Source organism: Zonotrichia albicollis, chromosome 2 (assembly GCF_047830755.1).
Source record: "Zonotrichia albicollis isolate bZonAlb1 chromosome 2, bZonAlb1.hap1, whole genome shotgun sequence".
Taxonomy (NCBI): Eukaryota; Metazoa; Chordata; class Aves; order Passeriformes; family Passerellidae; genus Zonotrichia; species Zonotrichia albicollis.
Genome location: NC_133820.1, coordinates 6,870,336 through 6,893,972, shown reverse-complemented (window position 1 = coordinate 6,893,972; position 23,637 = coordinate 6,870,336). Strand labels below are relative to the sequence as shown.

The window sequence follows — 23,637 nt, the reverse complement described above, 5'->3', positions numbered from 1 at the left end:
TCTGGGCTTTTTTTTATTTTAGTAATCAGCTTCCACCAAACCCAAACCATGAAAAACAACAGCGACTTACCTCAACCACTCAAAATTTCTCACCCCAAAGAGCAACAAAACCAAACAAAACCTCAACTCTTCTGCTGCAGCTGCTGAAACACAGTAAAAAGCAGTGCAAAAGGGAAATGCACAGACTCCAGGGATGAACTGTGGTGCTCTGATTTCCACATGGGCCAGGAATGGTGCACTGGGCAGGGAAATGCATTTCCTGTGATCCCTGCTGGATCTAGGGATGCTCCACATGAGGGAAGCTCATGGTGGGGCAAAAAGAAGCATTAAGCACTTGTTAAGGATAAATGCAAGAGGCTGCTAGACAGCCAGAAATTTCCTCAAGGCTAAGGGGCAGCTGCAGTGCGGTTTTCTCACAAGATTTTTTCCTACTGAAACATGTAAATAAATCTTACTTTCCAAACTGCTGTTTCAAATGTGATCATGAGCGGTTAGCAATTTTGCAGCTCAGGATAGAATCTGTCTCTAACTTCTGTCACCAGCAGCTTGCCTTCTCCTTATTTCCTGTGGGGCTTTTTTAGTTGGTTTTGGTACTCTGCAACCATATTGTGACTACTTCTTTGCAACCCTCTAGATTATACAAAATTTAATCTAAAATATATATTATAGGACATAGCATAGAACAATTGTTTCTAGAGCTATGTTTCCCAGCTTGTAACACTGGAAGTTTCTCTCTCCATAAATTCTCTATACGTCTTCTACCACAATATTTTGCCTAATAAATGTTTTCCTTGGGTTTCCCCTCCCTAATCACTGACTACTGATGCTATCAAGGAGCATCATTAAATAAAGATGATTATCCCTTCAGATTTTGTTTGTCCTTCAGGGCAAACTCTAGAGGTACTCTAGAAGAGGTGGAGTTCAGCTGTTGTCTTGGGGTGGTTTTATGATAAACTGGGGAACTTGTTATTTACCAATTCAGTGAGAGGAAATACCTGAGGACTCCTTCTGAATCACGTTTGGGGATTAAACTATTTTGCTTTGTTTAGCATCAGGAATATTTGTACATGTCAACTTGGTGAGTAACAGGATAATGCAGAAGAACATTTTTCTGTTTGTGATAGAATGTCTGCCTTCTGCATCTGATTTTCAGAGTTATCTCTTATTGGTATTTTAGGGTATTACTCTCTACTCTGTTCTGAAGTGTGTTTCCTCAAGAATCCCTCTTGCCCTTTTGGTCTGGAAGCATTGGAGCTTCGGGCCATGCTGCCCCACAGACCAATTGCAAAGCTGGTTTAGATATCAGCTGCCACTGGATGTCACAAGATGTGCTTCCATGCCTACAGAAACCATCAAATTAACACATCTGAGTTAATCAGGAGAAGCATGGCATCATATCTGGCAGCTGGAATGATTTTAATCACACATTTTTTCAGATATATAGTCAGTAAAAAAAAACAGGGACTTTTGTTGGGATTTTTTTTACACTATCAACATGTTGCTAACTCATTTCAAACCCACTTGAGCCCGAAAAGAATGGCAAATTTTTGGTTATGCTCCTGACATAGGGGTGACATGATGTCCCTGTCACTGAACCCTGGGAAGAAAAGGTCAGCTGGTGTTTCTAAACACTCAGATCAGCTTTTCCAAGTGTACTGATATGGCAAAGACTTGAAAACCCCACGATGTGCAGACAGGCACTTCATTCCTAACCTGCCAGGGGACCCTTTTCTACAGCTTTTAATTACTAAGCTAAGAAGACTCTTGAATCTTTCCTATAATGTTTCCTGGAACAAGACTACAACCAAAAGTATGTCTTGTCAAAAGTACAGAGCTATCAACTGTCATAATTAATGCAAAAGCACTTCAGGATGGATTACAGTCCTGCCTCAGAGAAGGATTTGTGGGAATTGTTTTTTTAATTTCCTCAACCACCAACCAAAAAAAAAACCAAAACCCACACCAACATTTGCTGACAATTATAGGGCTGCCTTAAAAATGATGACTTGATCCCCTTCTGTAAGTCTTCTAAAATATTTTGATAATCATTCCCCATTCATTACTGCTGCACCTGCACTGAACTCTAAGAGAACAGTTGTAAAACCTTTGCCTGTTGTGTCTTGTTTCACTAAGAATAAAAAAAAAAAGAAAAAAGAAAAAAAGAAAATAAAGTAAAGCAAATATATACTCATGCTTTAGAGGAAGACTACAAATGCTTCCCTGTCCTAGGGGACATTCCAGTGCTCTGTAGTGTTAACATAACCCTCCAAAGACATGGGGATGGATGTGATGGTTCTTTGCTAACACACCATACGAATGCTAGAACTTTAAAAGGTGATTCTTTAATTTGATTCTGTATTTTATGTGAGCATCTTTTTGGAGATTGGGGGAACTCGGTATAAATCCTGATGCAGTCTCAACTGCTGCCAGGCATAATCATCACTTGCTAATGAACCAAGTGGAGGATATGACTGCAGAATGCATAACTTTCCTGTGCAAGCTCTTCAAGGTGAAGTCGACAACTGATTGCACTTCCTTGACGATCTGAGACCATGCCCCCTTCAGAGAAATGAGCTTTTAAAGAGCTTCCCTCTCCTGTAGGGAAGACTATTTCACCACTTATCTCCACAAAGTGCTGTCAAAGCCTGGGACATCAAGGTGAGAATTCAGAGAATTAATGTGGGAAAACATTCTGCATGGTGTTGGAGAGAAAACCTCAACAGGAAAAGGATGGAACCAGACCTGGAGAAATGCCTGGTCATTATCTGGGTGCAGGGGAATCCTGCTTTCTATGGGATAAGGCAACACAATTCCTCCACGGGGTATTTACAGACAGATCCAGCATATTCAAACCCAGATATTCTGATTTCACTTGTGCAAAATGCTGTGCTAAACACCAGCTGCACAAAGGTGAGGTGGCTGCCTGCCTTCTTGCATTTCTCATGGCGTTCAGCAGAACATGAGCAATTCCAGACCACGAGCTGAATGCCACCAACCCTCCCAAGAAACCCTCCACACAAAAAAAAACTTTCTCCAAGCCACGCAGAGTCCGCCCAAAGTCCAGGGAGCTTTATCGCCATTGCTCGGGGTTGGATCTCATCGCCGCCGCGGTCAGGGCACCTGCACGGGACTCGTCGCCGTGAGCCGGCGTTTCTTTCATCCGCTGCTTTCGGGGAGGAAGAACCGAGGGGCTTGAGGCACGGGCCGGCCGCAGGGTCCCTCACAAAGCCCCGTCCGGGGCCGCGTCCCTCACAGAGCCCTGGCCGGGACCGCGTCCCGCCCGGCGCTGCCGCCGCTTCAGCACCGGCCCTGGACAGCGCCCGCGCCCGCCCCACCGCTTTCGCCGCCCATTGGCTGCTGCGCCGCCGCACGGCCGCCGCTCCCCACGATTGGTCCAGGCCAGCTGTCACTCAGCGGCGAGGGAGGCGGGCCCGGCGGCGGGGCCCTCCCCTTTGCTTTGTAACGCGGCTTTTCATTGGCTGTCTGGCCTGCCCCGGGCTGCTGCCATTGGCCAGCGCCGCGCGCCAGTCACGCGCCCTCCTGAGGGGCTGGGCCTGGCCTGAGGGGAGGGGCCCGGCCGGCGGAGGCGGAGCCGAAGGGACCGCGGAGGCGTGGCCGCGGCGCAGGGAGGGCCGGGGTGTGGCGGGAGGGCGGGCCCGGGGGCGGGCCCGAGAGCAGAAAGGGGCGGGGCGAGCGGAGGTTGCCCTTGTGTCTCGCGCCGGGAAGCGGCTGGAGCGGAGCGGGAGCAGAGCCGGAGTCCCTGCGCATCCCCCCCGCCTCCGCCGCCCCCGGCGGCACGGCACGGGACAGCCCGCCACAGGCCAGCCGAGAGCAGGACGGACGGACGGACACGCCGGCAGGGGCAAGGGGAGCCGGCGGGGGCACCTGGCACCGCTCCGCGGTGGGAACCTGAACCTGCCCAGCAGCGCCGGAGCCAGCGGAGAGAGCCGCTCTTTCCTCCTCCTCCTCCTCCTCCCTCCCCAATCCACCCCCGCGACCCTGGTCCTCCTCCTCCTCCTCCTCCTCACCCCACTGGATACAGCGAGGGAGACACTGCGGCGGAGGCGGCGGCGGCGGCGGCGGCTCCTGCGGGGGGAAGGAAGCGCCCGGAGAGCGGAGCGGCGGGAGGCTGCGGATCTGCGTGCCTGGCGCCCACCCAGCCCGAGGGGAGCCCCCAGGATGCGGCTGAAGCCCGGCGCGCTCCTGCGCTTCTACAGCCTCTGCGGGATCCTCGTACAAGGTACCGCCTCCTCCCCACCCCTGCCCCACGCGTGGGGAGGGAGGGACGCCGGGGGGGCACCGCTGCGGCCCGGGGCATCCCAGATTTCCCCCTCCCCACTCCTGACCCGCTCCCTCCCTCGCTCCCCTCGCCGTGCGCCCCCAGCCTCCCGCTCGGGTAGCGCTATCCAGCGCTGAAGCGCCGCACGGCTGTTAACCCTTCCTGCCCTTCTTCCCTCGCCAGCCTCTTCCCGCCCTCCTTCGCCGTCCGCGCTTCTTCCCCCACCTACCCCGACCCCCGCAGCCGCCCCCCCGATGGCCGTCACCTCCTCGCCGCGAACGTGCCCCCGAAAGTGCGAGTGCGGCCGCAGCGGCGGCGTGTGCGCTGCCACAGCATCCCGGGGAGACGTGCGGGCTCCAGCCGTGCCCCCCCGGCGGGGGGCGGCGGATTGGGGGGGTGCCCGCGCCTCGCTGCGCCGCCGCCGCCGCCGGGAGTGCGTGTCTGTGTGCGAGGCATCGAATGTGCGCGCAGGGTAATCGGATGAGCGCGGATCCCTTCGCCATCCTGCTCCTAGGCGGCTCATCCTGCAGCTAGTTTGCGGGCTGGATGTATTCCCCTCTCCCTGGATGTATTCCCCTCTCCGTGTCGCCCGCCCGCCGCCGCTCCCCCTCGTTCCCGTTATCCGGCCGAGCGCGATGGAGCGGCCGCCGCGCAGGGGAGCCCCGCGACGCGCTGCGAGGTGACCGCCCGCCTGCGGGGGAGCCTCCCCAGCATCCCCAGCCCTCTCCCGCTCCGGAGGGAGCCCAGCCGGCCGCCGAGCCGCGCTCACACCGGGAGTTTCTCCTTTGCTCCCGGGATGGCGAGCGGGGAGCGGCCCCGGGCCCGGAGGGTGCGGAGGGGACCGGTGAAACCCCCCCGGTGCAACTCGCCGGCGGACCCCGCTCCTCCGGGGCATCTCCCAGCCCTTCCCTCGGTGTTTCGGTGTGGCAAGGAGAAGCGAGGAGTCGATTAAACTAAGTGGCCTTGTAGGGTTGTTTTTTTTCCCCTTCTTCTATTCTTTTTTATTTCTCCCCCCGCTCGCCTCCGTCATGCCATTTCACGTCAAGTTCAATATATTTCGCGTTTCACATGGCTGCGTCATGTGTCGGGCGATCTCTCCGGAGGGAGCCGCGGCTGGCAGCCCGGAGCGGGGGCACAGAAACCACCCGTGTTCCCGAATCTGGGATCCTCCCCCGCTGCCATCCATCCCCATGGTCCCGACCCCTCCGAGTGTCCCCGCTCCACCTCGGGGCGAAGTTCCCGACCGAAGAGCAATGGGAAGGGGAGGGATGGGAGAGCGCTGGGCAGCCGCGGAGACGCGTCCGTCGGGCGGATTATTTGTATTCTTTGCCGGTGTTGATGGGTTGCCCGGTACGTCACGGCACAAGGAGCCGCTGTGTTGGTGCTATACAGGATTATTTATGGGGGCATGTGCGGCGCGCTGCACCTGGGGGCTGGCTCCTCTGTGCCTCTCACATCTCCCTGTGAATTGTCAATTCATTGCCCTGCAACGGGGCTGGGGGTGGGAAGGCTCTGGACTGACTTTCTGTCACCAATAAAATCGGGGCTGCTGCTGGAGGAGGAGGATTTGATCTTTGCTGAGATGCAATCAGCCGCATTCAGCGCGGCGCGGCTTTAAGAGTAAACCAGTGATTAAAAACAGTGATGTCTTTCACTGCAGTTTAGAGAGCATGCCAGGCAGAATGGGACTCTGTGAACTGCATCAGGTAAAAAACGTGTTGCAAAGAAATGGGGTGTAGTGCAAAAATCTGACTGTGACTGTGTGAAAATCACCAGATTGGGCCTGTCCTTGCAAATGGGAGAAAGTGATGCCTAACACATTACCCAGCTTGCCCTCTGAGTGTGTAAAACATCTCCCTCCCCTCTCTTCGGTTTCTCACACAATTATTTTTTCAGCTCCTGATTAGAACTTCAGTCAGAAATACTTAGGCTCTCTGTGTACCACACTTCAGCAGTGTTCTTTCAAGGGGATATAAAGAACCTGTAACACTCAGGCAGAAGTGAGAGGAAGTAATTTCTCCAAGCCTTGTTTCCTGAGGTAAAGGAGAATGGAGGAGATGAATAAATACATTCCATAAGGCTGTCCTCAGTGGCAGCTGTATGCAACAGAATATCAAATTCCTTCAGTCCACCTTAAAGTGCAACTTCGTAAATGTTGTTTGCTTGTTTCTGCCATTTATTTTGACAGAAGTAGCAGACACAGTTACCATTAGGCACATTTCTTGTTGATAGCTTAACAGCTGCATTTAAAAGTAGTTTTTCCTTTGGCTTCATTTACTTCCCCAGACTGTCTAGTGAAGTGGCTCAATGGATTTATTAGATTCCTCCAATTTCCTGTTTGTGGGACATGCAGGTTTTTCTGTCCGCTCTGATGGGAATAACGTCTTTGTCCTGAGGATCTGAAACACTTCTGAACTGTAATTATTGGTTTCTGGTGGTGAAACAGAAGCTAATTAAAGACAAGATGACAAAGAGTCAAGGTGACATGTGTCCTGTATGGAAGTTTTCCTTTCTGGCAAGATCTGTGGAGAGACTTGCCCAAGGAATCTGTCCTGAGTATTGATGAAGCATCAGCTGAGGGAAGAGGACATAGAATAATGCTTCTCAGCTTGTGCATGGAATAGCATTAGCAGCAAGCAGTCCCTTCAGAGAGGAGGCAGACAAGAAGTACAAGAGCCCAGTGTCAGCTGCTTGCTGTGAAAGGGGAGCCAGGAGGTGGGAGAGGGAGTCAGAACATGTGGAGGAGCAGGGAAGCGGTTTGTCAGCTGAGTTAGGGGATGCTATTGGTCTGCTCTGCCCTCTCCAGTGTTTGCTGTGAAAGAGTGGGGATCTCTGGCTGCTGCTGTTCTTAACTTGAGCACTGTAATGAGCCTGGAGTAGTTAAATGATGTCCCAGGAAGTTAACTTGTTATTTATGTTTGCAGAAAGCCTTACTTTTTTTTTCCTTTCTGTTCTGATTGTCTTTTGACTTTGTGAATCTAGTCCTAAACAAAATTTAACAGTTGTAGGGGAGGCACGTTTTTAGAATAACTCAAGTGCTTCAGCTGAGCTGCTTTTATGCAACCTGACGGGTAAGCTCGTTATTGTCGAGAGTCGCCACGTGAGAAACTGCTACAATAAAAATAGTTCTGCTGGATTCACAGGATACAGATACAGGTTAGGATAATCCTGGAATTGTAGCTGCTGTAGCCCCCTGCTGTGTGATAATGCAAATGGCATCTAATGCCTTAATGTGCTCGGCTCTGGGCAGTGCCATGAGTGGGAGCAAACGATCCATGTCCAAGATTTTGCCAACACTGGTGAAATCTCAGTGCAGTGCTTCAGACTCTTCAAAGGTTTGCAGCCTGTCTACTAATGAAAGTAATGTAGGGACTCTTTAATTTGTCAGAAACTGTGGCCACTGATGCAACAAATCAGCCAAGACAGGTAATTGCTGGCGGGCGAGACTCTTTTCATTAGCCCGGATCTGTTACAAGCAGAATAAAAAAAACCTGCAAACAAACCTGGGCAAACATGGATATGACTGCTTAGGAGATCATCTGAGCTGATTTAAGATGAAGTTGTTACACATTGCTCAATATCTTGTGTGTTTAGAGTTTGTTTTGAATTTTCAGTTGGATTTCTGTTGGCAAAGCCTTGGCAACCCAAGGCTGCCTGCACAGGGGTTGTCTTGACAGCTAAGCGTTCATATGCTAATACAGTGTACAGCAAGTCAAATGCATGGAGTTTTAATTCTGTTGGTGCTGTGAGGGCATACAAAATTACATCATAAATACTGTAGTATTTCTAGTACAGTCTCTATGTGGAATATTTTAGACACAAGTTCAAGCATAAAATTTTTCACTCTACTTGATGGCGTCTGTCTTTATATGATTTCCATCAATCTAACCAGGGCTTGGTAGACTTATTAGCTGCTTAGTTCTCAGGTTGGTTCATATTTTATGAATTATTTTGCTTGATTTCTTGGTGGCTTTTTATTGTTAGTAATTTTATAGCAGTTCAGGTTTAAAACATGAAGTAACTGAACAATCCATATTCCCATTGATGATGACCCACAACTTCCCTGTGGAGTACATGAATAGGGATTACTCACTCAAATATTTATCACTCTTGCACTCCAAGTGTTTATCAAGTTTCTACCATGAAATGAGCAGTAAACAGTTTTGAAGTTTGTCACCAAAGATGTAACTCCATGGAAGTGCTCATCAACAGAAGCACTTCAGTTGAAGCAAATACATTTTTCGCCTCTACTTTCCTGATAGTTTTTTTTTCTATTTTTAAAATCTTATTTCAGAAATAGAGCACAGTGAATGTGCCTCTGCTTTTAAATTTACTTGTCAGTTGCAATTCCATGATAATGTACTGCAAATGTCTCTAAGTTATAGTTTATTATTACAGAAGCCTTAGTTCTCATAATTAGCTCTCTCATCCCTCTGGCCTGATCCTGCTATTGACAAAATGTGTTGAATGAGATTACCCTTATTCTTTCCACCAAAGAATTATTCTCTTAATAGGAGTTATTCTTTTAATATTGCTATTTAAATTGAAGCTTGGATTTTGAGGTGGTTTTGGTGGTTTTTTTCTCCCTTTTCTCTCCTGTACATTACAAATGTTGATTAAGTAACTGGTAACAGCAGTCATGTGTGGTATGGATGTGGACATCAGGTGCTTGCCAAAAAGAACAGCAGTATAACCAACTAGAATGTGGTTGACTGAACTGGAACAGTGATTCCCTCTCCATCTAACACTTAAAAATGTAGAAATAGAAAATGTGATCGTTGTCCTCTTAATGCCTTCTCCAAGAGAAAGAAGGATTACTTCAATTTTGTTTTAATTGAGTTGAACAGCAGGCAGAAACTCCCAAAAGTTAGGGCCTCTCAAAACAATTCAGGGTCTTCTGTAAAGAGGTTGCCACTGACATGCTTTTTAAAATACACATCCTAAAACAAATGCAGAATGGTAAAACTATTAGACACAGTTTAGTGTGTGTATCCTCTGGGATTGCATTGATATTAAGTATGATCTTAATGAGCATATCCCTTCTTCCCAAGGAGTTTTTGAGGTGTGTTTGAAAGGAAGAAAGGCAAATATCACGTTCCAGTGGCAAGGAATAAATTGTAAAATCATGATTTCTCTCAGGAATTTGCCCTTGAGCAATTATCCTTCTATATAATGAAAACATTTTGGGATGAACTGAGTATTTTCAAAAATTATTGTGGGTATCTTTTCAAGGATCCTTAATGTTGTGGGTTTGGTTTTTTTTTTTTTTCCTTCTGAACCTATTTCAGGTTCTTTTCCCTTCATTTTATAAATGAAAATTAAAGACAAAGCCCAAATGTTTGCAGTTTCTCTTATGTTAATGCATACTAAGCTCAGGATGGGTGCTTTAAATATCAATGCATAAGCCGCTATCATTATAGCATTCTAAGGGGGTTGAAAGGAGGAGAGAACATTTATTTCAGGGACAAAACACTGGGGGCTCTGTAGCAGTTCTTCTGGTGCTCTCCTTTAGTGCTGGAGTTTGGTGCGTGGCACTTTTCAGCATGTGCAACTCAGAACAGCAGCAGAGGGGTTAGTGAACAATGTAGGTGGGTTCTCTACCTATTTTCCCATCTCCTTTCCCTTTCATCTGTAAATGTGAGAAAAAAATCTTACTTGCGTCCTTTGCTGTCTTTTTATTTGCAAGACAGAGACGTTGGGACCTTTGTAAGTCTTATTTAGGAATGCTTTTGCTGTCTTGACAAGTTGAGGGAAAGACAATTTCCTCCCAACACTGAGTTGTGTTTACTGGTTTCTAGTTTAATCAAATGGCTCTTGGAGAATGTGAGTGCTTTTATAACTTTTGCATTTAAAGTAGCAGCAAATCAATTTTAATATAGTTTTACATTACTATAAATTCGTGCTTTCATCTTTTCTTTCTGTTTTTTAATACTCAATTTAGATTTATCTTTTTCTCCTTAAATAGCTGATAGAGATTATTAACTGTCCATAGGCAGCTGCTCTTCAGTTTCAGAAAAACAATTACAGTGTATGTTCCTCAATTCAAACCCCTAAAGTTCTTTCAGAGCTGAACATTTTGCTGTATAAATTTTGTTCATGTGGAGGTATATTCCTGAACAACTCTACAGGTTTTCTTCTGTTTTTTGAATGGATTTGGCAAGGTTTATGTTTTTTGTAAAGCAGTGTGTGTGATCAGATATCCAGTACGGAGGTTGTTTAAATAGCTTGGCTATTCCCTCTATCATCACCTTTGTGTAAACAGTTTGTTGGGAAGGACAGTGCAGGAGAGTTTGTTATTTATGTTAGAGGTAAAAATATCCTGGTCCTGTTTTAAAGCTCTTATATGCCACAGTATTAATCAAACAGTGGTTCTAATAATGGTAATTCCTTTACTGAACCTTAGGTGAAGGAACCAGAGTCTGCTGCTACATGCAAAAAATATCTGTGACCACTTATGAAGATACAGTTACACCTTTATGATCAATGTATGATGCACTGCGTTATTGCTGCTGAATAGGCAGTGCAGCTGTGCAGACCCATTGGAATCCTAAAACTCCTGTTTTTTCCCCAAGTTCAGCACTGGAGATTCAAGAACTGCCACTGACTGACAGCTCTGAAGAGAGTAAGACCAAATTACTTCACAGCAGCAGTTGTATAGGCACGGGCACTGTGGTATTTTCTGTCTGCTCAGATATTTATCCCAAACTGACCTACATCTGCTGGATTAACAGTGTAACTTGACCTGCTTTTATTCCTGCTATGCTGCGAGGCAGAAAGGCAGTTCTGGTTAGTCCCTAACCAGGGGAAAAGCTGTACTAGTTGAAGCAGAAGCAATCAAATTTATTTTAATTAAAAGATTGTAAAAATTATGTCCTAGTATCAAGTTCATTTGATATTTATCCCTTTTATAGTGTTTTTTTCTTCCCAGAGTGTTAATATGTTTTTATATGTGAACTTAAAATCTGGACATGCTAGTTGGTGCTTTATTGTGGTACACTCGAGAACAGTGAATAATTCTCCATTGATTTTCACAATTTATACAGAGAAAGTGAGACTTAATTTGATAAGTGAAAACACTTATTTTCACTCTTGAGTTTCTTTCAACTGAATGAGATTTTTCATGTCTTCAAATACACAGAAACATTGAACTGCAGCCATTTGCAAATTGGAGAATAAATGCAGTGACTAGAAATATTACTCACTAAACTGATTGCTAATCATGGACTAACAAAGTATCCCAAATCTGTGACAGGTCATCAAATGGCATAATATGTTGAAGTATTCTATTTATATGAATTCTTTTTTTAGCAACTAAGATAATAGTGAGAATGAATCAAAGAACTTCTTGTCTTTGGAGGAAACCTTAAACTAACACGCCACTTCTTAAATGGCTTGTGAAGCATCTTCTTGGCATTGCAGTTTTCTCTTAACTTTACAATTTTTAAACTTTTCTATTACAGGTTTATAATAATGATACTGATGTTTTCAGGCTTGTATAGTGTAGCTTTGTAACCCTATGAAAAATATGTGAGTTTTGGGCTGATATGGAGGAATATAGAAGTGCCATCTTGTTCAGTGGTGGTTGTGGTTAATGACAAATTACATGTGTGCACTCAAAAGGGAATCCCTTCAATTTTAATTTAAAACCAATTGTAGCAAAAGTGGCATCACCAACACTGAGAGGATTTCAGGACTTAAATATCAAATCAGATAATTGACAGGACATTGTATATTAAAAGAGTGTCTCTCATCTTTTGGTATAAAACCAAATTAGCAGTGAATTAGCTTTAAAGACTGTGTTTTCTCTAAAGGCTGGAGTCCTCAGCCTGACATGTCCTAGGGCAAATCTTGACTGCTGCTTACATAAACACAGTCAAGATGGTGTGCTTTCAAACACAGGCAGGGTATAACTAATCTAAGTATGGGTTAAAATGAGTATTTGCCCATCTTCTGCAGAACTATTTGCCATTCTTCTTATTATATGGATTTTTTTGTCAAGTATGTGGCATATCTGTCCTCAGTAAATGTGAGGTTTGTGGTTTAGCAACTTTTGGTTAATACTTCTTTTTGGTGTGTAAAAAGCAAAATTTGTTCTTAGAGTGAATAAATCTTATTAGCTTCTTAAATAATAGCCCAAAGCTCACATAATTTCAGTACTTTGCCCATAAAATAAGCCTGAGTTTTAGAATTGGACCAGAATAAAATTAAAATGTTTTCAGCTTCCTAAGCCATCTTTGCTTTGTAAATTATAGATCATTACTGCTTTGCTGCATTCTGAATGGTGAATTTGGGAGCCACTGGGAAAGCATATAATCAATAGAAATATATGGGCCATTTGTTTTTATTTATGAAAGATAAAAAACCTTACTGGCTTGTAGACTTATTTATGTGATTTTCACGTGCTTAGCACATAAGATTAATGAAATTTCAAATAGTTTGGAATACAACACTGATTTAAGTGACTAGACTGTTATATCTTTTGTGGAAGCAATATCTGGGGACAGGGGGAGGAGAAGAGTTCTTGAAAACAATGAGATTGTTGAATTTCCCAAGCTGTCTTTGCATTTTGAGCAAAAGATTTATGCCAGATTTTGTACAAATCTGCTTTTGTCTGTTAGAAGTGATACTTCTGTTCTGCAAAAGAACAATTTCTTCCTGATATGATGCAAAATGGAAAAACAGGAAATCTGGATAAAGAAGGCAGTTGAACATGTGCTATGAAGGATATTCTTCATTTACTGTGATATCTGTGCCACAGGATTTGCAAGTGCAGATGCACTTAATGTTCCTTAGACTATGTTGCAAACTGAAATATACCAGAAACCCCAACAGGAAAACAGAATCTAGTAGTCTTCATCATTTCAAGTAAACAAATGAAAAGTTTTTGTTTAGAATTAATATCATAGGGTTTTTTTTTTTTTTCCTTTTAATTGGTTGAACTTTTTTATAGAAAGTAAATACTTTCCAAAATAAATTTCAAAATATGTGAGTAGATGGTCACAGATAAATGCAGATTAATCTCCCTCTAGGCCTTGTCTGTGCAGGATGACTGCCAGTAAAAAAAAGAAAAACAAACCAAAAATAAACCTTTATTTTCCTTCTGCTTGCTGCTTCAAGGCATGTGCTGGGGAAACAGCAGTAGCCCTGCTCTGTATGCATGAGGGATTTGCTTCCTTAAGATTGTGAGGATAAAGGCTTCAAATTTGGATCCTGTCTAATCTGTTTACATTGATGTGTCAATTCTGCAAGGAGTGAGCTGTGCCAGGACAGAGCCTGCGTGTTCCTCATGGATGGATGGATGGATGGAGGACAGGACGTGTGGACAGCCCATTTCTCTAGCAATGCAACATCCCTTTCTGGAGTTAACACAGACACCTTTGCTGTGAAGGACTGAGACATCTGTGAGGATCAGGCTGGAACATTCCCTGTATGACTGCAGGTTTGCAGGATGTGTGAGACTTTTCTCCTGCTGTGACTTTCCACCTCTTCCCCTCTGCAGAAAATGGAATTAAACAAGTCAAGATTTTAGGGGAAGTGCATTCTGCAGAAGCTGTGAGAGGACATCCTTCTTCCTATTTCAAGGAGAATCTACCTGAGATGGATGTGACAGCAGGATTAGAATTATTTCTTTTTTTTTTTTTTGTGAGTTTGGTTTGGTTTTGTTTTATTTTTAATTATTGGTGTTTTCTGCCCACTACTTCTCTGCCTTCCTCAAATGTGTGCTGACAGAGGTGAGGAGGAGAGCCAGCTGGAGTCAGTCCCTGGCACTGGAGCCTGCCTCCTGCCAGGGACACTGGTTTCAAATGCTTTTTATAGGGATGGTCATAAAGCTTCAGTCTCTTTTGTCCATTCACCTGATTTTTTTTTTTTTTTATGTCAGCAAAGCGTGGAGGACTTCCTACAGGCATAAGTAGGACAGGGTAAATATGAGAGCTGAAAATACTTCAGAAGTCACCACGGGAAAGCCAGGAATTGAGATGAATTTCTGCAGATTGGTACAAATGTACTGCATGAGAGCATTTCAGTGTAGCCCCATTTAATTTTCCTCATTCTGAGTTAAGAGAAATCAATTGCTTGATTTGAGCATCTCATTCAAATGCAGCTAAAGCACTTGGCAGGTGCAGTTAACTCCCATTTTCTCTCGAAGGTTACAGGACAAGCCATTTCACTGCAGAATGCAGTAGGACCCAGAATACTCTGAGTATCAATGTCACTTGTGCTCTGTGTGAATTAAGAGGCTTACAGAAAAGATTCAGTGAAATGTATGTTAGTATGAGAAATTGGAGTTGACTTCTGAGTATCAATGTCAAAACAGAAGATGTCTTCAGAAATACAGTTCCACTGCTGTTAGGTCCTCTTGGTCTGAGTGAGAACTTAGGAAATCCAGCATGTCTAGGAAAATGGAATTACTGCTCTGCTGTGTAGCAACATGCTTATCAAATTTAAACATTGGCATCCACACTTCTACAACTTGGGTAAGATGTTTGATAGTAGGAGTAGGCAGTTTCTTAGGTGCTGCTATTGCCTCCTGGTGAACTTCTGGATTGTCTCAATACACACCACTCATTCTCTAAAAGAGGAATTTTTCATGTGAAAACTGTCAGTTCAGCTAACATCTGAAATACCTACCCCATTTTTGAAAGGCTTCTGTTGCTTGCAGAATCGAAAAGTAACTGTGAAGCAGCTGGCAAAAAGTTTTTTAAACACATTACTGTGTTTTTAAACATATTACTGGGGCTGCCTGTATTGTGAATATATTTTTTGTAACTGGAACATGTGAAACACTATCAAGTGTCAGGCTGTTGTACAGGGGAATCAATACAAATACAGTGTTCTGGCTAAATTAGGGAAATAGTCCCAAGAGTAGAATTAAGAAAAGCTGAGCAATCCATCCAGTGTTTCTGATGCTTCAGAACAAGATTTGTATTATTGCAAATCTCTGCCATCCTTGCATGTGCAAGTTGGTTTTGATTTTGTTTTTCTTTCACAGTATACCCTTGTAAGGCATCTACATCAGATGCTTTAATAACTCCTGACAAACTTGTTAGTATTGTTTCCTGTGGCACTGTGACAGATTTTATTGCAGAATACACATGCATATGTGAATTCAGATTACAAAAATAAATCAATGGATGATGATATTTGAAAACTTTTAAATAGAGAACTAGGTGGTGCTGTTCTTTCATCTTTGTTGCTTAGCTGAATTCTTAAGTATGGACTGAGAACACCAGGCTACTACTTTTCATGAATTTAGCTGTCTTAAATGTTAGAAGAAGTTGTTTTTTCAGATTTCATTGAGAATGCTACTTTAACAGCTAATAATTTCTCAGTGTAACACTTTTTACTTTATGGAAAAGAATTTTTATATTGAACAAATAATGTAGTTTTATTCAACATGGCAATATACTTCCTTTTATTTTCAGTTTGAATGACTTTGGAGTTAATGCAAATAACTTTTTAGACTCTATATTTGGTGTTATATTTAGGATTATTTGTTCTAATCAGTTTAACTTATTTAGTTGTGTGAACCTTTTTAATCCTTTTCCACTGTTGGTTTCTTAAACACTTGGGGACTAATTTGCTAACAGCACAATGAGATCATCAATAATTGCTGGAAGAAATTCGTTGTAATTCTGTAGTAGCAGTATATAAACCACAATTAATTAAACAAGAAAACCAATTTATTAAGTTTTATTCCATTTACAAAAAATATAAATTTTTAATCACTGTCTTGTCTCAATGCCATTAATGCTGCAATAGGAAATGGTGAAGCTAGATTATAATGAACTGCCTAGGAACGAGATAGATTTGTTTTATTAGTGTTCAGTGTTGCAGCAGAATAATAAATGTCTAATTAGACTCCAGCTCCAGTATGTTGCACTTCTGTAGAGTGCCTCTCATTGACCACTGCTTAAACTAAAACATTGAAAGAACAGATGGAAGATGAAGAAATAGGGGGAAAATGTACTTCTGCACTGAAACAGAAATGAACATGTGCTCTGCCTAGGTCAGAGTTATAAATGTGTTTGCTCTAAGTATGTAATTACTTACTCAAAAAATAAGCTGCAGCTGTTAATGGAGGAGTGTGAAAACACTTTTTCATGGAATTTGTTTCCCCTACTGCTTCTGAAGTGCTGCAATACAGAGTGGAATCTGAAACAGAAAGTTGGGTTTTTACTTTATGCTTAATAATAAACCATCAAAAAATGCTTTTACCTGACTCAAATTAGGGATTTTGTCAAATATCTAAATAGTACCCATACAATTGCAAATTCCAATTGCAATACCAATGTTAAAAGCAATAATTCACTTTATGTTGATTTTTGTGAGATTTTAGTGTCACCAAAGTAGCTATTCCAATGTTTGAAAAGCAATGAATGGTGTTTAGATTTATTTCTGAAAACAGGAAAGAAACACAAAACAACTCCAATTCACAAAGAATTTTTTTAAAAAAATCCCTTTTTAATCCTGACAAGCAAATATTCTTAGCTCTGAAGGAGGAGTCACATTTTATTATGGTAATGGACTTTGTGGTAATGGACTTGGTACAGTGGTTTTGGTTTTAGTTTTTACCATTAAAAGCTATGAATAAAAACTCTCTGCCAGAGTTACTTCAGTGCTCAGTGCTTGCTTAGTGGAGAATTGCATCTCAGAGACAGTGGTTCAATTTGCATGGGTTAACAGACTATTTACTTTGAAAAGGGATGTGTTAATAGATTTAGTGTTCCTAACTGTAATTGGGTACAAGTGTGCAGAAGATTTCTGAATGTGTAGTATAAATTTAAAATTATCAAACCAGCTGCCTTCAGAAGTTTACACTTTCTCCCACAGCCCATAGTATGGGAGATCAGCACAAAAAATTATTGCAAGTACTTAATTTTTACAGCATTTTCCTCTTTTTTCTCAGGAAGTGTTGGACCCCTGAACCAAGTCCTTCTATGTGCAAGTGTTCTCTTAAAGAAGTATTTAACTGGAAAGAGAGAGAATTTATTATAAGTAGTTAATTCTTTTCAAGTGTTGGGATTCAAAACCACTAAAATTTATTATTTATGTACTGTGTTGGAGGTGGGTTTTCAATAAATAAATGGACCACTTATAAGTCTTTCTGTCCCAGCCCATGCCTTTCAAAGCAAGCTAAGAATGAATTTATGAAGGAGTGATGTGTTAGAACCAGAGCTGCTGTTGTTTCACTGGTTTTTCTAAGTTACAGATGCTATTTAATAATCTGATTTAAGCCAGGTGCTCTGAAAATGTCCTGTGATTTCTACAACATTCTGCAACACTCCAAAGTAACTTTTAGAAAATGGATGCTTGATCTTTAGATGTGAGGAACAGAGAAGGGGGTATTATTATTATTTCAAAATAGAGGAAATATGATAAAAACGATCTTTATTTCTTTTGTTCTGCTTGGGTTCTGGGAAGCACAGTGATTCCAAAAGCATGAAAGGTGTGCTTGCCCATGGCAGGGAGGTTGGAAATAGGTGATCTTTCAAGTCCCTTCCAACCCAGGCCATGCTCTGTTTCTGTGGTTCTGTGATCACTAAAGCTCAGATTTGCTTTCTTAGTACATTAAAATAATATACTAAATTCTTTTTTTGTTTTCCCCCCCTAGTGAGTTTTACCAGTATGGGGAGAGATCTGAACAAGGTACTGAGTTTTAGGTAACTTCTGTTAGAAATCATTTGGATTGGTACAGTAGGTTTTTTCCCTTGGCTTACATTGCAATGAATAATTTACACACGAGGTGCAAGATGACACTGTATATAAGGTTACTTTTCTAATCCAGGAAAATGCCACAATGTAAAGGAGCCATAAAATACTTGGCACTCCTATTTGTGAGAAAATGATATTATTTTTTTTCCAACATTCTTTGATTTAGGTTTTGTATTCCACTTTCAGGTTATCTTCTCTTTTAATCTGTGACTTTATCTATTCTATCTCCATCGTCTGAGCTTTTACTTTTTTGTTTTCTTCTTATGTCAGTTGCCATAAGTCCTGATATTTTAAATTTGTTATATCAGCTGAAGAATATATCTGAATAAACATGAAATTACTGTGTGATTTGGGCCAAAAGCATGAGGAACCCATTGTCACCTGTTAGTAGTGTGGTTTTTTTTTCTTTTGGTGTTTGTTGTGTTTTTCTTCTTTTGTTTGGATTTGAGTAAGAATAATGTGGTAACTTTAACTAATAAACATTAATGTCTGATTTAGTAAAGAAGACAACTACAACCAACTTAACTTCCATGGTATCTTATGGAAAGGTTGTAAGAAGGGAGCAATAGAGAACTACCTCATTTTTTATAACAATATCTCAGAATTTGCTGCTTCTGCACCACTTTTGAGTTCTTAGATACTTAATTTTGATATTTACAAGTACTTCCTCTTTGTTTTCATCATGTTTCTGTTGTCACAGACTAACTGTTTTATTTCAAATATAGTCAAAGCAAGATTCTCTAGTATGACTTCAGTGCAGGGTGTGACTGCTTAATTTCTTCAGCACACCTCAAGACAGCTCACACTTCAGAGCTCAGATGAAAACTAAACAGATGTGTAAATAGAGAGAATTTAACCTGAAGTCTTTCTTCCAAGTATGGAATTTAAAGGAAATAGTTAATGTTTAAAGTAAACAGTGCTTACTCCTCTTTATCCCTTGATAGTGGGATCTCAGAACGTTTGAATTTAACTTTTTTAAGTTAACACTAGCTAAATTGAGTTCTAAGGCTACTCAGGCTCATGATAGTGATCCAATTTTTTTGAGACTTGTTTCATCGTGTTTGTGATGATTAATTCATCTTGAAAACCTCTAGCTGTGCATAACATTGCAAACATAGCAGAATTAAATGGAAATTATGAGATAGGCCAAGAATTGTTTGTGTACTTGAGTTTATATCCATACTGAAAATAAGTGATAATGAAGGTAGGGCAATTATTGCATGATATTTGATGAACCTTGTTCAGTTAGGTATCTGACTCTATGCAAATATTCAAAGTACCCAGAAAAGAATTTTTTTATAGTTTTTCTGTTTTTGCCCACCACCCTTCTGTCTCCCCACTTCCCTGAAGAATTTGAAGTGTGCATGAAACTTTTCCAGCAACACTTAAAAATACAAATAAAATTCTGAAGTCCAGCTCTTCTACCATGAAACAAGTTGTTTAACCTGGAGCAAAGATGATTGTGTTGTTCATCTCTGTGGGACTGAATTATTTGGGATTCTGTTCATTTTCATTGGGAAGCACAAATGTAATAGGTATCAGTTCTCAGATAATATCAATGTGATTTTTTTACTGTAATCTGTGTGTTTTCTATGATTTTTTGCATTTGGAATTGTAGATATGCCCATGTGTCTGCTCTTTGAAAATACAGAGGTGCAGTCACAGCGTGTGAAAAGTCGTTCGGTCCCACAAGTGTGTTGGCATTTTTCTCAACTTGCTGAGTGCATAAGCTGCAAATTTTAAGTAATTGCCACGTAGAAACCTCATGCATATAACAGGACCATTTTATCTATGCCTATTTGTCAGCAGCTCCATCCCAGAATGGATTGGTTAAATAAGTACCACTGTTCTGCAGTCTGCGCTTGTACGTGCTTTTAAGTTGTCTGGTGATCTCAGCAAAGCAGAAACTCTTCCCCCACCCTACCAAACAGTCTTCTGAGATTGTGGAAGTACTAAAATTTGTTCAGAAAAGTGGTATGATGTTTTCAGCCACCTAAAGTGTTGGCAAAACTTTTCACTATTGGTTCATTACATCTTTTGTCTTGTTGCTGGCTCTGCTGGCAAATGTCCTTCAACATCTTCATTTTTGGGGTTTCTCATGACAAAATGCCGTGACAGATGAAGTATCAGGTAGAGTTGAGCTCATCCTTCTGCACTAACCCTTTGAGTTGAGCTTGTCTTATTCTATATAAAGTGCATTTTCTGAGCAGTCAGTTCACCAGTTTATAGCACGGGTGAGGGGCTGAAAGTGGAGCTCTCCCAAATCCTTGAGCTGGAAACATCATGGGGCTGTGGCTGGGCTAATTAGCCTTGTGTAATTCATTTTCAGTACACTGGTGTTCCTTACTCTTCTCTTTGCTAACACAACAATTTAAGGGTTTTTTAATGCATGTCCCATTCTTCTCAGTGAGAATTTTTAGTATCATCTCATCCTAGCACTGTATTAAACTACATCTAGTCATTAGTCTTGGTGTAGTCTGCTAAAAATGCATCTTGAAATCCAGAGTTTTGTGTGAGATGTAGTCCACTTAAAAATACAACCCACACTGTTGTTAGTAGAAATTCGTATTCAGAAATTTTGAAAAAGGTAAAGTTGCATTTTCTTTTATTTAGGAAAAAATACATGGTGTAGAGGCTGCATTTATTTAATATGTTTTAACTATAGTTTTAACTATATTTGTATGTAAACATTTAGACTAAGTTTAACTCTATAAACATATATATATATTTATATATTTTGTCACTTGATTTGCACTGCATTCCAAGCTAATAAGTTAAATGTCCATGCATGAATTGGCTTCTGGCAAGAAAGTTGCCCAAAACTAAAGACAAATTAAGTGCAATAACTGAAATGTTCTGGAAGTGAAATGTGAAAACATTCACCCCAAATGTGTGTTTTTGCTCTCTGTAAATAGAAGGCACATCAAAAATGTGTACTTTTTTTTTTTTTTTTTTTGAAGTGTTGATGTCAGTGCAGCTGAGTTATGGAAGACCTGGTACTGGCTTGTTCAGCAGAGTCAGAATTATGCTGTTCCAGGTCATTGTGGGTCATCTGGTTAATGCTGGATGTGAAAGGCTGTGCCACATTCCAGCCTTTGTCCTACTTTCCTGAAACAGATGCTCTTCGCTGAGGAGACACAATTAATTTCTATGGAATGGGTGGGTGTCTGCTGGCCATTGCTTAAATGCAACCATTTCTGTAAGTTTTGGTTAAATCCTTTGCTGTTTGTAGCTGCAGGAGTTCATATTTTGAGGTTGTCAATTTCTTAGACTCCAAAAGAAGCTGAACAAATGGAAATACAAACAGCTAATATAAATGCTTTCAGCGCTTTTAAGCTTTTTGCTTGTTTTGCAAACAGTTGAGCTTATTAACCCTGAAAAAAGTAATCTGAAATGGTAACAAATATAAGTGTTAAGGCAACCTCTTCTTTCAAAGAAAAGAACTTGAAATTTGCCACACCAGGTCACTTGAAAGACCTTAAGTTTCACACTGAAGGTGGTTTAATAAACGTTTTCTTTCTTTCTTTGAGTGTTTTTTGTTAAGCAGTAATTCTGTAGAAGATTAAGCTATTTACTAGCAAGAATAAAAGGTGATACATCTAAAAAAACACGATAGCACGAATTTCCTTGTGCATGTGAAGTGCACCCAGTAAATTTTCGGTGGCAGATGTGCTGCTTTTATTGTTGGCATCCACGGGCTGCAGTGAGGGGAGCTGCCAAACCAGATCTTCTGTGGGCAGCACCTTGCTGATCCTGGGGTTTCAAGGCTGATCTCCATCACCTGCAGGGCTGAGTGTGCACATTTGGGTGGGGAAAGCATCCAGGCAGCGTTTGGAAGGCTTTGAGACACCGGTATAGTCATGTGGAAGAGGCTTCAGATGGAATCCGGGCTTGGATTGGTTTTCTCTCTCCTGGGCAGCACAAAGCTGGAATCACACTACAGCTTTTGGTGGGATGGTATGGTGAGCAAGGAAATGCGGAAATGCAGAGTTCTGAAATGCTGGGTGGAAAGGAGAGGGATAGGACTGATGTACAATAATAATATGGTAGAATGGAGGGGAACAGGACATGTGATTTGAGGTGTGAAGGGAAAAATATAGGGAAATTACATCATTTCAGATGTGTACAAATATCCCTGCTATGTGTAACTGGTTCACCCTCACTGCACAGTGTAGTCCTAATCAAATTGCAACTTAAAATGTGTTCAAAGTTCTTCATTAGGATTAAGAAATTACAAGTCTTGAACATGCTTCAGCTTCAAATATTTTCTGTAATAAAATAATAGAATACATTTCAGGGTGAAACATCAAATACCAGTGTAATGGTATTACAATGGAATCTGGGCTTGGATTGGCTTTCTCTCTCCTGGGCAGCACAAAGCTGGATTTGCATGACAGCAGTTTGGTGGGGTGCTATGGTGAGCAAAGAAATGGGGAAATGCAGAGTTCTGAAATGCTGGGTGGAAAGGAGAGGGACAGGACTGATGTACAATAATATGGCAGAAGGGAGAGGAACAGGATGTGTGATTTGAGGTGTGAAGGGTAAACTATAGGGAAATGACATTATCCTGTCATGTGTAACCGGTTCATCCTCACTCCACAGTTTAGTCCTAATCAAATTGCAACTTAAAATGTGTTTGAAGTTCTTAATTACAATTAAGGAATTGCATTGAACATGCTTGAGCTTCACATACTTTCTGTAATAAGAGAATAAAGTACTTTTCAGGGTGAAACATCAAATACCAGTGTAATACTATTAAATACCAATGGTTATAAATTGATTTTTTTTTTAATGTTGTGCAAATTTATATTATCTCTTTTATCCACCTTTTTTTTTTTTTTCTATGTGGGATCTCTTTAATAATGTTTTTGTTCCTGTGGTTGGTTCTTCCTGTGCCTGATTTCAGAAGAACAGCTTGAGTGACTTCCTCAATTCAGTTTTTATATGGTGACAAGTATCTCATGCTTCTAATCCAAATGCTGTGTGCTTGACTAGCCTCAATCCAGAGGGTGAATATCCTGCTATGAGCAGAGCCTATTCTAATAGTTTTCAGAATATATATCAGCACTATTCTGCTATTCTGAGCTGCCACATGCTATAGTCCCTTTTATGAACCAAGAGTTCATTTATAAATAAGATTAGGAATTTATTGTTACTAATCCTTCCTTATTTTTAATGTCCACTGCTGCTGGATTACTCTGCTTGTCATTAGCAGGAACTGTAATATTTGGAGCACACATTTTTCATTATTTGTTTGTTTGTTTATTTTTATTTTCTTTGCTTCCAAGTCTTAAACCAGGAACTTAAAACAGGGAACTTTCTATATCATGCAGAAGGAATAAATAGCTGCCATTTCTCATTTCAGGCTGCTGTATTGGTCCAGTATTTTAAGTAATGAAGTTTTTTAGGATGTGAAATTGTGCTTTTTTCTCTACACTGGTTGTTCTACCAAGTGTATCAGCAGTCAATTCAATTACCACAGTCCTACCCATTTGGTAATTGTTGCTTATGGGAATGTTAAGTGAATTTTATCCAAAGATCAAGCTTAGGTTCTCCAGAAATAAATAGAAGCTAGTAGAGTTTATTTTCCATTTCATATATGAAATATTTGTTGCCTTAGGAAGATCTGAGAATATTTGATTCCT

General features: G+C 41.5%; 2 protein-coding genes and 1 long non-coding RNA gene across 6 annotated transcripts in view; 2 read left to right on the top strand and 1 right to left on the bottom strand.

Moving 5' to 3' along the window:
* Positions 1-5,753, bottom strand: part of LOC113459943 (uncharacterized) — a 40,753-nt gene extending 35,000 nt beyond the window's left edge. For both annotated transcript variants that reach the window (XM_074532626.1, XM_074532629.1), the window contains exon 1: positions 4,545-5,753. In XM_074532626.1, coding sequence (XP_074388727.1) covers positions 4,545-5,174 — 630 coding nt within the window. In that variant the 5' untranslated portion in view covers positions 5,175-5,753. The remainder of the gene's footprint in view (positions 1-4,544) is intronic.
* Positions 3,662-23,637, top strand: part of CADM2 (cell adhesion molecule 2) — a 571,412-nt gene continuing 551,436 nt past the window's right edge. For 2 of the 3 annotated variants that reach the window (XM_074532615.1, XM_074532612.1), the window contains exon 1: positions 3,662-4,240. In XM_074532615.1, the coding sequence (XP_074388716.1) occupies positions 4,180-4,240 (61 nt within the window). In that variant the 5' untranslated portion in view covers positions 3,662-4,179. The remainder of the gene's footprint in view (positions 4,241-23,637) is intronic. The other variant, XM_074532619.1, reaches the window with a different exon arrangement.
* LOC141727058 (uncharacterized) overlaps positions 4,270-23,637 on the top strand; it is a 263,365-nt gene continuing 243,997 nt past the window's right edge. Inside the window, exon 1 of the long non-coding RNA XR_012578041.1 lies at positions 4,270-4,751. This is a non-coding gene — a long non-coding RNA (uncharacterized LOC141727058). The remainder of the gene's footprint in view (positions 4,752-23,637) is intronic.